Source organism: Myiozetetes cayanensis, unplaced genomic scaffold (genome assembly GCF_022539395.1).
Source record: "Myiozetetes cayanensis isolate MyiCay16 unplaced genomic scaffold, myiCay2020 scf6-25, whole genome shotgun sequence".
Taxonomy (NCBI): domain Eukaryota; kingdom Metazoa; phylum Chordata; class Aves; order Passeriformes; family Tyrannidae; genus Myiozetetes; species Myiozetetes cayanensis.
In genome coordinates, this window is record NW_026087853.1 from 23,453,760 (window position 1) to 23,466,773 (window position 13,014).

The 13,014-nt window shown below is 36.5% G+C and overlaps 1 protein-coding gene across 3 annotated transcripts in view; it reads left to right on the forward strand.

Moving 5' to 3' along the window:
- MBIP (MAP3K12 binding inhibitory protein 1) overlaps window positions 1–11,010 on the forward strand; it is a 112,950-nt gene extending 101,940 nt beyond the window's left edge. For 2 of the 3 annotated variants that reach the window (XM_050335779.1, XM_050335777.1), the window contains exons 3-9: window positions 1,484–1,705; window positions 1,815–1,911; window positions 3,362–3,427; window positions 5,060–5,212; window positions 7,679–7,776; window positions 9,034–9,072; window positions 10,066–11,010. In XM_050335779.1, coding sequence (XP_050191736.1) covers window positions 1,484–1,705; window positions 1,815–1,911; window positions 3,362–3,427; window positions 5,060–5,212; window positions 7,679–7,776; window positions 9,034–9,072; window positions 10,066–10,176 — 786 coding nt within the window. In that variant the 3' untranslated portion in view covers window positions 10,177–11,010. The remainder of the gene's footprint in view (window positions 1–1,483; window positions 1,706–1,814; window positions 1,912–3,361; window positions 3,428–5,059; window positions 5,213–7,678; window positions 7,777–9,033; window positions 9,073–10,065) is intronic. The other variant, XM_050335778.1, reaches the window with a different exon arrangement.
- The last annotated feature ends 2,004 nt before the right edge of the window (window positions 11,011–13,014 follow it).

Below are 13,014 nucleotides of genomic sequence, written 5' to 3' on the forward strand. Positions count from 1 at the left end.
GTGAGCAGGCTGAATAAATGCAGCCTCATTGATTTCTAGGCTTGCATTGTAAATGTGATACATTTCCATCTATGGTGGGTTATAATTAAGCAATAAGACACGGCAGGTGTGTGTCATGCTATGATAATGATTCCATGCGTTGGGTGAGTTTTGAGGCTCATAGAGTGCTTTCAGTGGTTCAAGAAGTGGCATTATCCCAGCATGACACATCCTGGAGTGTCTTACTGCAATTAAATATATTTTCAGTGTAGTTTTTTTAAGAGTAATTTCTTTGACATTAATGTCTCATCTTGCCAAGTAGCCAGTCACCATTACTGTCATTTCTTTTAACTATTTGAAACTTTCCTATCCTGCTAAAAGTACGTGTAATTTAGTTGCGTGGCAGGGAGGTTTAGCAGTTTGTCAGCTAATAACTGAGCAGGGTTTTGCTTTGATAGTTCATATGTAAAAGATGGGACTTTGGATACCAGTATTCTGCTTCAGCTAGTCAATGAATTACTTCAGGTGACTAACACTGAGAGGATGAAAAAGGAAGTTTCTGTATTTGCTTGTCTGTAGGTAAAAGAAAGACCCTTTGTTTCTCAGACATCCACCAAATCTTTGGTGTGATGACAGAAACAGAAAATATGCAAGATAAAAAGGAAGTAAAATTTACATCCATCTGTAAGAACACTGCAAGTAGGAATTTGATTCCATTTAAGGAAACATGACCGGTAAAAATCATGTTGTCTTTAAAAAAGTAAAATAATTACTAGAGAGAAAATAAAGCTGTGATATTCAGACTAGATGAAACTGATAAAAATTAAAAAAGAGGCAGTGGCATATATATATACTGAGGTTTTATTACATCGTGTGTAAGAGTTAGTGCAGTAGAATAAGCGTTTTTGCCGCTACAAATGTCAGTGCATTCTCTCATTTAATTTCATGACCTAAGTAGATAATCAACCGTGTCAAGCAAAGCATGTGTTCAGGATAATGCCTATATATTTCATGTCTGTGTTCTCTGATTCACTTGGGCGACTGTGATTTCAAGTGGAGAATGTAGTGCTGTGGTGATAAAGTAAAGGCTTTACAGTGTAAAAGCACTGGCTTTCATGTTAAGGAGGAAAAAATACTAAGCCTTTACTGTTCTGAGTAAGCATTTGAATGACATGTTAATTAAGTGGCATTGATGCCAGTGATTGAAGCTTTGATTTAGCTAGTAACAGGGGAGCACAGTCAGATTGTCACAGAAATTTGGGAGTTTTTCTCTGCAAATCTCTAAAAGACACAGGTCAAAAAGGTCAAAATCATGGTGTGCACAGTATTTGGAAAGCTTTTTTCTAATTTTATTACTGTGCTCCATTAGAGGAAGATGTTGTAATTCCCAAAAAATTATTTCCGTTGGTCTGGTTGGGAAATTGTAATACTACTTGACTTTTTGTTTTTAGGATTTTTTGGCTTTTGTGTTTTTTAACCCTAACGTACTGTTTTCTTTGTTCAGCCTCTTTTAGAAAAACTCCAGGCTTTGATTAAAGATGAAAATATAGGCCATGTTGAACCTGCTGGTAAAACAGAAAGCCAAACCTGTGAAACAAATTCAGATATTTATGGTGGTAACTGTCAGACTGAAGAAAAGTATCCAAGTTATGACTTGGGAGATCTGAAGGATTCTCGTATTCATTTTGATCCAGAGGTGGTCCAAATAAAAGCTGGAAAAGCAGAAGTAAGTGATTTACCTAAATTTAAAAACAAAAAAGCAAAAAAAAAATCTTTCTAAATTTTAAATTTTAAAGAATGAAGTAGATATATGCCATCATGTTTATTACCTGCAGATTGACAGGCGGATATCAGCCTTCATCGAGAGGAAACAAGCTGAGATCAATGAAAATAATGTCAGGGAATTTTGCAATGTTATTGATTGTAATCAAGGTAACTGGCTAGCCAGACTTTAATCTTCATAGCAATTTAAGTTGTTGTGTGTTTTTTTCTTTATTAATTTTTTATTTTCAAAAACACTAATCTATATTTAAAACTGAACTTTCTTTTATGAGTAACTTTGTTTTAAAATTAGGAACTTGCATGTGCACTGCAGTTGTCAGAAAAACAAAGTAGTCGCTGGATATTTAATGCATATTTAATGCATCTCATACAGAAAGATTATAGCTATTATTGTGTTCATTTTAAGAATTTCTATCTTAGATCAGATGATTTGGTAGCAATTGTTCCCAGTGCTTAACTAGTTGTTCCTCCAAAGTAAATGGAATTGCAATTCAGAAATGTCTTGTGAATTGCATATTCCAACTGAAGTTAATTTAATGCTAGTTAAATTACAAAGAAGTATTTTTACAATCAATTTGAATTACTAGCTATTTAGAAAAACTTTTTCTTTTTAACATTGCTCATGCCGTTGGTGTTTTACATACACCACCTGGTATAATTGGCTGTATCTGTAACCAAACAATCTTAAATCCATCTAGTAGACTGGATTCCATTTACACAATCAGTAACCGTGTAGGCAAATGCATCTTACAAGTGAGGACACTTTTAGATACATAAGTGGTATGAAGACATTTTCTAAGTACCTGTGAACCCAGATGTGCATTGTCTCTGTAATGTACTTATGCTCTTGGAGATCAATGTGTATTGTTCCATAAGCTTCTTAGTTTAATTCCTTGAATGTTAGTTGGAATTTAAATGACTTATGAAGTCTAGTAGAATATGCTAGATAGTAAAATACTGATTCCTGAAATTGTTAATTACATACAGAAGAAATTATAAGATATTTCTTGGTATGTTCAGACATAATAAAATATATGTAAAGCTTTAATTTATATGAACACAGTTTAAAATGTAAACATTAGAATGAACTGAGATGGTCTCTACTGTAGGTTTTTATGGCTGACAAATGCAATAAATCACAGGCATCAGAATAAATGCAGGAAGGCTTAGAAAAGAATGCTGATGAGTATGCTAGATCAGTCTAAAAATAGGAGAATGGTTTCAGAAAAGGGCATAAAACCAAAATAATGCTGGTAAGCAGGAAAAAGGCTTCTGTTCAGGAAGAAAGAAATAAGTTACAGAGAAACACAGTGAGAAGTTAGAACCATGTAAATTTAGTCCTGATCCAGTAAACTTTTATGCACATGTGTGCACACATTTATATGAGAGACTTATCCAATAAAACCAGTAGGTCCATACAAGTGTATGAAACTATTAATGGCCAAGTTTTTATAGAATGAATGAAGTATATCTGATGGTTTTTATTGTCTGAAACATTTTAATTAGATTTGTTAAAAGCATCAGAGCTGATGGTGGTTAGAATATTTTCAATTATAAATGCATAATTAGGACCTCATTTTCTATATTATTATTTATTTAGAAAATAGCTGTGCCAGAACAGATGCAATTTTCACACCCTATCCTGGATTTAAAAGCCATATAAAGGGTAAGCAACTCTTCTAATACCAGTTTTATTAATTGTCCAAATATAATAGCATTGATGAATTTTTTTACTTCAGAACTTTTTGTATAATGCTCAAAAATGCAAACTTACTGATTTTTTACTCTAGGGAATAATTTGACATCTTCAGTTATGTCTCCAAGGTTTTCAATCCCATATCTGCTTCACTAAACTAATGGTTAGGCACTAAAGACCAAAACAAAATAGCCTATTTTCATTGTCTGAAAGGAAATATGCAAAAGATAAAGCAGGGCAGAGAAGCTGAACAATTCTTAGCTTTTCTTTGAAGGTGAAGCGAGCAGTTCAGTTAGTGAGTGGAAATTAAATAGAATACTGTTCATTAGTTGGTGTAATGTATTGAAATAGAAAATAGTTTTGGGACACAGTGAAAGTTCCAAGACATAGGTTTATGGGAAGTGACAGGCTGGAGAACAAGTTTACCACTGCACTAACTTTCAGAAAGGAATAAATAATATAGAAATAGCTGTCCAACAGAAGTTATGTATAAAATATTGCTTGTTCATGTGCTGCTCTCTAGGTGTACACAACTTACCCTGTCTAAAAAACAAAAAAATAAATTACCCAAAATGAGAATGAAACCCTCATCTCTATTTTGAGAGAGGTAGTATTCAGTTATCCACTTGATATTGGTTCTAAAAACCAATTAATTATTCTGAATTATATAATTCAGAGTAATACTGTGAAGCGCAATGATAGGTATTGAAAGGTCTGGCGAGCTAAGAGGGAGATGGGAAAGTGAGTTTGATTTTATAATCTTTCACTAAGAACCTCTTTCACTAGTCAGTTTTTTAAACTGAGTGCTAGTTTGCACTTCAGGGAACAGTTCATAACTGAAACATAAATAGACAGAATAGAAAGGAATTGGAAGTAAACCCAGCATAAACTAAAGCAAGAATGTAGCATGTAGCCTTCATGAAATATTGAGTAAGAAGGTGTGTGTGCTTCAGTGTCTGGAGCTGCCAGCAAAGCCTTTAAGTCTACGTACACCGCAGTAGTTGTATCAGGAAAGACTTAAAAAATGACTGTGATGTAAAGAGAAGTGATCAAAATTATCTGATGAAGACATGGCTCAGCATGGGTAAAAGTTAGATCCAGAATCAGCTGTAGAGTCACTAAAGCTTTTACCCAAATAACAAAGATTAGAAGTGAACTTCCTTGCTGAGGTTCGTACTGGTTCTTCTAGTTGTTTACCTGCCCATGTCTTCATGTATTTATGATGCTTCCTGTAATCTTTGGTCTGGCCTTTTCTTTGCATTCACAACAGCTCACATGTACAACTGCTGACATAGATATCAAGGTTTCTGCTATTTATCAGCAGCTGATGACAAATTCTTGATACTGCTATTCTATGTGAATGTATGAGTAATTCTTTTAGGTATGCAAAGTAAAGTCCTAGATTTTTGTTTTGTTTAGTTGCTAATGCAAAAATTAGGAAAAGAACTTTTACTTCAACTTTTGATCTTAATGCATGTGGGACCTTTCATGTGAGAGACTTATGTGAAATTGATTTAACACAGGTTTTCATGTTCGAATATTTTGATTCTTTTAGTTATATATATATGTTTCATGTGTGAAATTTGTGTTTTCTTGACCTAGTTTCTAGGGTAGTAAATACATATGGACCTCAGACTAGGTCTGAAGGAGCACTTGGGTCTAGTCACAAAGCCAACCTACCCATGCATGATTGTGGAAACCAAGCTGTTGAGGAGAGATTGCAAAACATTGAAGCACACTTACGGTTACAATCAGGTTTGTATCATGTTTTAATTTTGACATTGGTGTGCCAATTTATACTACAGTTATCATTACTGTGGTAAAACAGGACAAGTTTATGAAAATTGTTACTGTAAAACACTGGGTAGATCCACTGAAGGGTTTAGTCACCCCAAGTACCCAGGTTTAAGCCCAAATTGGGATACTGAGTTAGAAAATGTACACTTTATGTGGTGGCAAATGAGAGAGGCACTTCAGAACAGGATTTAAAACAATGTGGAATATTTGGTGGTAGGAGTTCTTCATAGCCACCAGAGTCATCCTGTCTTCACCCACTGAACAGGAAAAGCTGAGGTTAGGACTCAGTGCTGCATCATGCACAACTTATGATCTGGGGGTAGAATCAACCCAGAGGAAAACTGAAAACTTTTCCTAACAGTGGATGATTCTTGAAACAGTTAGATGTAAAGCTTATTTCCCAGAATCTGGGAGGCTTGTAGTCAGTATTTCTCTTTAGCCATGCAAACATGGGTCCACACCTTTCACTAAAATAAATGCTGTAGCCACCAGGCTACTGATGTGTTTTAGGTAGTTGCTTTCCTTACTGCAGCCCCAGTTTTTTATAATATAAATCAATGAGGCACTTGTCAAGAAGGAATTTGTATTTTTCTTGAAAATTGTTTACAAAACAGAACAGAAGCCCAGATCTTCATCTATAGTAAAGTGAAATTTCTACACATCACACTGCAGACACATTTGACTTTTTTTGTCTTCTGAATTCTGAATAGATGCCAACCCATTCTCTAGGAATATGGTGAACATTCACTAGATTACTAGATTCCTCTGAATATCTACTGTATTAAAGTCCTCTGGCAGCAAGGAGAATAGGATATGCCTAGGTACAGTTGAGGCAGCAGTCGGAGCTTCATGCTTAGCTGTATAGCTGTCTGAAAAATAAGCTGGCTTTTGTGAATGGAAATAAAATTTGGAAGCAGTTGACCAGTATTAGGGTGACAATGTGTAGTAGCTCTGCAGTTCGTGTGTATTGGGGATAATGATTGGAGGTAGCTGAGGAAGGGTCCTTGCTTCCACACTGTGCCTATAATAGATGATGGATAATTTTGTTTGAAGGAACAGGTCAGCTTAACTACAGTATAGGGTAAGAAGATGAAAGCGTGCAATACCAACTTGACTCCTGTCCAAATCAGCATCCATGGGGAAGGTCTCAAGATTATTTGATGCTTATCCCAGCAGCTGTGGGAAAAGCATCTGAGCAGGTAACATGCCTAACCTACCTGCTCACCAGTTTTTGTTTCTGGAAACAGAAGAGTTAATCTTGACTCACCTGCTGTTTTTCAGAACAGCTTCTTCTAGTGCTAAGCAGTGCTCTTTTCCCTTTACATTAGGAGAAAGCAATATTAAGAGTGAGAGGTCAGCCAATTTAATTAGTAGCTGCTGAGTGTTGAGTAGAGAGCAGAACTGAAGGAGGGAAGCTACCTGAAAAATTGTTTCTCTGAAGGGACAAAATGGCTAAAACTCCACAAACATTAGTGGTTATTTCAGTAGTTTGTGGAATAGAATTGTCTTGTCTAAAAAGACCCAGAAATAAAGGAAAGGGGTGACAAGAAGTAAGAGTTTACTAAGGCTTTGGTTTGTCAATGTTCAGAACCAGACTGTCATTTTAATTGAAATAGCCAGTACTTGTAATAAACAGTTATTTCAGTTTATTGTATACTGTGTAGTGTAAGTAAGATGGTTGCCAGCACTGATGTTTTGGTAAGTTCTGTTTTCACATGGGGAAACAAGCCCAAGCTGCTGTAGTATAGATGAAAACAGCAAATGGGTTGAGGTGTTTTTTTGTTGCTGTTATCTTTGTGGTGGTTGTGGGTCTTCTTGTGGGTTGGGTTTTTTTGTGGGGAGTGGTTCTTGGGGAAGCTTGGGGCTTTTTTGTTTGTTTGGTCTTCTTCCCCCTCCTTTTATTCCATCTGACACAGACATTCCCCACTCCTGTTCTCCCACCTATGGCCAGGCAAATGCTGTTTTTTTGTCAAGCACAACTCATACCTGTCCTCTAACCTCTGATGCCCAGTGGAGATAGGTTTCTTTCAGAACAGTCTTAGATATCAATGCTGAATTCATGTGTGCTCTGCCATACTATCTGCCCTCTCTAATGCTGCTGTCAGTTTTGAAGTGCTAACGTTTCATGTATGATCAATGCATTGTAAGACTGGTTATTAGTTATTCAAGGGATCTTTTGAGACATACTTCAGCCAAATGCTGAAGTTGTCTTATTGCCTTCTCTGACTGCTGCTGGCTTATCAATTAGGTTTTACCCTGAATCCTACTAATTATCCTTCCTTTTCCTATCTCATCCATTTATTTTGTTTCAGCCACTGGTTGATAGCTGGTCTTGAAGAATCCACATGTCAAATTTGCAATTTTTAGTTTAAAAAGTTACTCAAGAGCTTTTCCTGATTTCTTTGTTTTTACTGGTGTATTTAGGTGGTCCAGTACCAAGAGACATTTATCAGAGAATTAAGAAGCTTGAAGATAAAATCCTTGAGCTGGAAGGACTGTCTCCTGAATATTTTCAATCTGTAGTAAGAAATTCTCTCACCTTCTTTTGGCATACCCAAATACATTTGGGCCTTTTCTGCTTAAATCTTTGATGTACAGAGAAAAACTTAAGGAGTTGGAGGGCAGACACTTTTAATAGACAGCTCTGTCTTGGTGTAATGGTTATGTTACATGTGGACCATCTAGTCAAGATCATATTCATATCTACCTAATTTCTCATTCAAATGAAAATAGTATCTGCTGGGGGGGAAAATTTGCAGCCACCCAAGCTGAACTAATTTGTAAGATATATATCTCAGAGGGTGGATTTCTCCCCACTGCCCTAAAATCGGAAGTGTTTCTTATGTCAAGAATATTGACTGAAGTTTTGATTTTGATACAAATCATTAATGGCTTAAATCAGCTGAAATCTTTTGGGCTTCTGTTCATGATTTTATTACTAACAATCAGCTACATGAATAACTTCTGAAAGGATTCATGTGATTCTATCACTTAGGTTAGTTTGTTTCTGGTTTTCAGGCAGAGTTCTCTCTCTTTCTGAATAGCACACCTTAACCTTCACTCACTAAAGTATATCAGGACAAAGAGAACATTAGTTGTTGCTACATTAGGCTCTACTTGACTGTAGAAATTTCTTGTCAGTTATCTTGCTCTTCTTTCCACATGTAACAGTAAGAATGTCTCTCTCACTGTTAATCATATTTTAATTTATATCTTCTCCCTTGAAACCAGCCAAAGAAGAGTCAGCAATTAAAAATCAATGGCAATATTATAAATTTGTTGCATTTTTTAATTTGTATTGGAGACCAATAAAGTTATTTATTTGTGAGGCTATTCCTTCAACTTGTTGAAAACCATAAGTTAAAACATACACTTTCATAAGCTGAAATTTCTATGGAAAATATTTTGGGTCTTTTCTAGAATGAGATTTGGAGAAAAATTTGTGATGATGTCAATAATAGTGTTGCACAGTAATTAGTATATTTTATCTGAAGTTTTGCATAAATATTTCCAAAGCTCAATTCTGTCTGAAGGAAGCTTCAGTTAAATTGATAGCTGTTGAATGCGAAGCATGGAGAAGCTTGAACAGGTTCTGACTTTTCTCCAGTAGTATTTCTCATGAGCCAAAGTATTTAATTATAAAAAGAGTTCTTTAATTCATGGAATGGCAGTCAGTGTTTTTCTATACTTTAAAGGCTCTTGTCAATGTTGTTACAGAATTATTTGTGGTCCTCTGTTAGTGCAACATTAAGTATGTTTTGATTATGTCTTTTCTTCAGAGCTGTTCTGGCAAGAGGAGAAAGGTTCAACCTCCCCATGTAAGTGCTATTAACTTTTGTTTATCTTAAGTTTAGGATGTTTTGAGTGAAAAGTAAGCAGAAGTTTTACCAAGCAAATATCTGAGTTCTCAGAAATAGTTTTGTCAGTATTGGATAGTTTGCTGGCAAAGAAAGAGGGAAAGAATCAGAAAGGTAATAGATGTTACAATGAAATGAGTCTTCTAACAATCTGTATGAGGGTAAGCTGGTGTTTTCATCAGTTAGGAGGATGACAGTAGAAATGGCTGGCTCAGCAAAAGTATTGCAGAAGGACCCAACATTGTAGCAGATACTAACTTTAGTCAGTAAGACTTGCCATTTTCACAACCACATCACATAAGAGAATGTATTAACCGTGTACCTTGGACCACAAGAGAGAAGTTGTCTTTGATGCAAGTGGGACCGTGGCTGCAGCGCTGTCTGCTACCAGCCATCACACTTGAAGACACAAGGACTGGGGACAATGCTTAGAATGGGATGTGGGCCATCTGAGACTTGAGGAAGTAGGCTTGTTTACATGAGGAAAAAAAAATGCTGCATAAGGTGAATTATTTTTATAAAAAGGATGAGGACCAGTTTGCGTAAGAAGACATCAAAATATCATCAGGTTAAGTGAACACAGAGGAGCTTGATGTTGGACAATAGGAAAAAACCCTTCAGCTGTAAAACCCATGTTCTGTGAGATCTATATAATCTCATCTGGTGCTTTAACATCAAAGGATTTCTTGTTTTTTTATGAGCAGACTAAACAAGCATCTAACAGAAGTAGCATGGATATATCAATCGATCCATGATTAGGACTGTCTGTTTCTTCTAAGTTTACATTCTTTTTTTTTTTCAAGTTTAAATAGCCAAAGACTAGATTCAGACAATTCTGCAAAAGTATTTCTGTCACTTAGTGCAATATGCAGTGACCTCAAGTATCAAGTACTAGGCCACTTCTCTAGCAATTACAGGATGTAAATGATTGTGATTTTTATTTTGTTCTTTTAGCAGAACTATTCATTGGCTGAACTTGATGAAAAGATCAATGCTATAAAACAGGCATTACTGAGGAAAACAAAAGAAACCAAGTCCAAGGAGGCTGAGCAGTTTCTTCGATGAAAAAGTCTTTTCAGAATCTTCATCATGCTTTACACATAAACCATAGACCTGAGTAGTGTGCATTGGGTATGACTTTAGCAATGAAGACCAAGTATGCATATAAGCTCCTTTTGGATGATCTTGAAAGCTTTCTTTTGTAATAACTCATTTAAAAGCGTTCTTATTAATAGTTACTTTAAAATGAAGAATGTTTCAGGAATATCATTCTAATAATCCATTCCCTTCTGTTGTAAAGGAGGATTGCAGCATTGTTTGTATGTGGAAAGTCTTAACCTGCATACAAAAGCTATATCTCTCATGTAATTCTTTATGACTAAGTATTTAAAAGGGCTTTCTTTTGGGTACTTTTCACCTAAGTAGTTTGCATATACTTATGAAATAAAATTAAATACTTCCTAAGAAGTAAACTGTGTTGGTGAAAAAAAATTGCAAAAAACCTTGCAGTATGCATGCTTACCTGCATTTTTTTCCTGTATTTTTTGCCATTTTCACAGCTGTTAGAAATGCAACAAATTGCATTTGTTTGACAGGTGGTTATTGAAATCCTGTATGTGTAAATAAAAACAATTGTTCCTCACTTCCTCAGTGTCCTGTGTGAATTCAAACTTCATACTCTGCTGAAAAACCTCAATATGTTATGAAGACGGGAGATTTTGAGGAGCATGCCAGCAAGGCACAAATTTCCCTTCCCTTTGCATGCTTACATGACTTTTGAAGCATGGATGCTGCCTATGTAGTTTAAATAAAGTCAGACCTTTGCCCTCACACTGAAGTGTGATTTGGTTGTGACACTTTGGTTTTGTTTGTTTTAATAAACCATTTTTATTTATACAAGTTCTTTATTTACTGTCTGTCTTTATTCCAGTTTAGAAGAGAAGCATCTGTTGCAGAGGGAGTTTTATGTTAACTACTCTGCTTACAACAGTCATGCCATTGATGTCCCTGTATCACTGTCTGTGACAGGTGTTATGTGCAGTACTGACTGGACACAGTCTTTGAAGAATAGTGGGCATTTTCTGTGATTCCATGTTCTTATCTAGACTAACGTTTGTTGTAGCAATTGCAGCTAATGCTTCTGGGAAGGTGATTTCCTCAAGAGAGACTGGTTACAAAGACTGCATTAGCAGTTTCAAAGTGGCTTTTTCGGTAGTGAATTGCCTGCTACTTGAAAGATCTCTTGCCATGGAACTCTCCTTCTCTATTAACATGGCAGCAACATAGCAGTTAAGGGTTAAAAGCACAATGGAAATACATTGTAGCATGACAATAGCTAAGGAGATTATGATGGGTGTACTCTGGATTGTAATAACCCTATATAATTTATCAAATAACTTGCTATGGATAAGCTTGAAAAATGTCATTATATTCATTTTGCTTTGTTACTAGTCCTTTGCCATTCTTTGGTTTCAAGTTCTTAATTTCTCGAATGCTTAGTGCCAGTGTTCCTGTACTGTAAAAATTAATTGGAAAGATAGTCTCTGCTCTGAGCCAAATGTTAAATACTTGAATATTTCAGAGGGTTGCCCAGCTGTTGGAAGTTTTCCTGCCTCTGCCAGGTGACTTGTATGTATAAAGGGACAGAGGAACAAGACTCTTCTGCTGTTCAATACTAGTGGTCTTAACCAGTTTATCCTTGTTTGCTTTTTTGTCTCTTTGGGCTTGACCTCCTACAACTGACTTCTACTGTAGGGAATGTTCCTTCAGAAAGAAGTGAGATACCCAATCCACCACAGCCCCATAATAAAGTGGATGCAGGATAGACCTCTTACACCATCCATTTTCCAGAACTACCAATTATACTGTTCTTTCTCTGCACCTGAAGCACTACAGTGCTTGCTGAGAAGTGGGGCTGCAGTAGCTGATGTAGACTGAAAGGTAGCTTGCAGATGAAGTAAATACAGAAGAAGTATTTACTATGTTGTTGACATGTCTCAACAGCTTGACCAACACATTTTTACTGATACTGGGCTGATCTACACTCTTGCCTTCAAAAGGATGCATGGAAGTGCCCTTAAGAAGGGAACTTTATATCTTTGTTACACATCATCTTTTCCACTTCCAACTAGAGATATGTTACCACTGAGGATAACTTCCCTTATATAATGTTTTCTTCTCAGGCTGCTCCTGGCACCCAGAGGCCTGTCTTCTGAGAAGCACTGCTGTGGCTGCTGCTTCCTACAGAAACATCTCTTACTTGGCAAAAGGCCAGTTTTGAATCTGAACTGTATGAAGAAGGGGTTTAGATGTGCTTATTCACTCCAGAAAATAACTTATACATAGATAAAACTGTACAGATGCACTTTTGTATGTCACTCGTGTGGTCCATTTCACTGTCCTCCAGCATACATAATCCCAGTAATGTTAAAGACATAGAATCATTAAGGTCAGAAATTATTTCCAAGATCATTAGTCTAACCTTTGACTAAACACCACTCTGCCGAGGAAACTGTAACACTGAGTGCCACATCCAGTTGTTTCTTGAACACTTCCAGGGATGGTGACTCCACCACCTCTCTGGGTAGCCCATTCCAATACTTAACCACTCTTTCAATGAAAAAATTCTTCCATGTTCAACCTGAACCTCCCCTGGAGCAGCTTGAAGCCATTTTCTCTGTTGTGTTGTTAGTTGCCTGGGAGAAGATACTGAGACCCATCTTGCTCCACCCTCCTTTCAGGTAGTGATAGAGAGCGATAGGGTCTCCCCTGAGCCTCCCCTTCTCCAGGCTAAGCAATCCCAGCTCCCTCAGCTGCTCCTCATATGACTTATTCTGTAGACCCTTCACCAGCTCCATTGCCCTTCTCTGGACACTCCAGCACCTCAGTGTCTTTCTAGTAGTG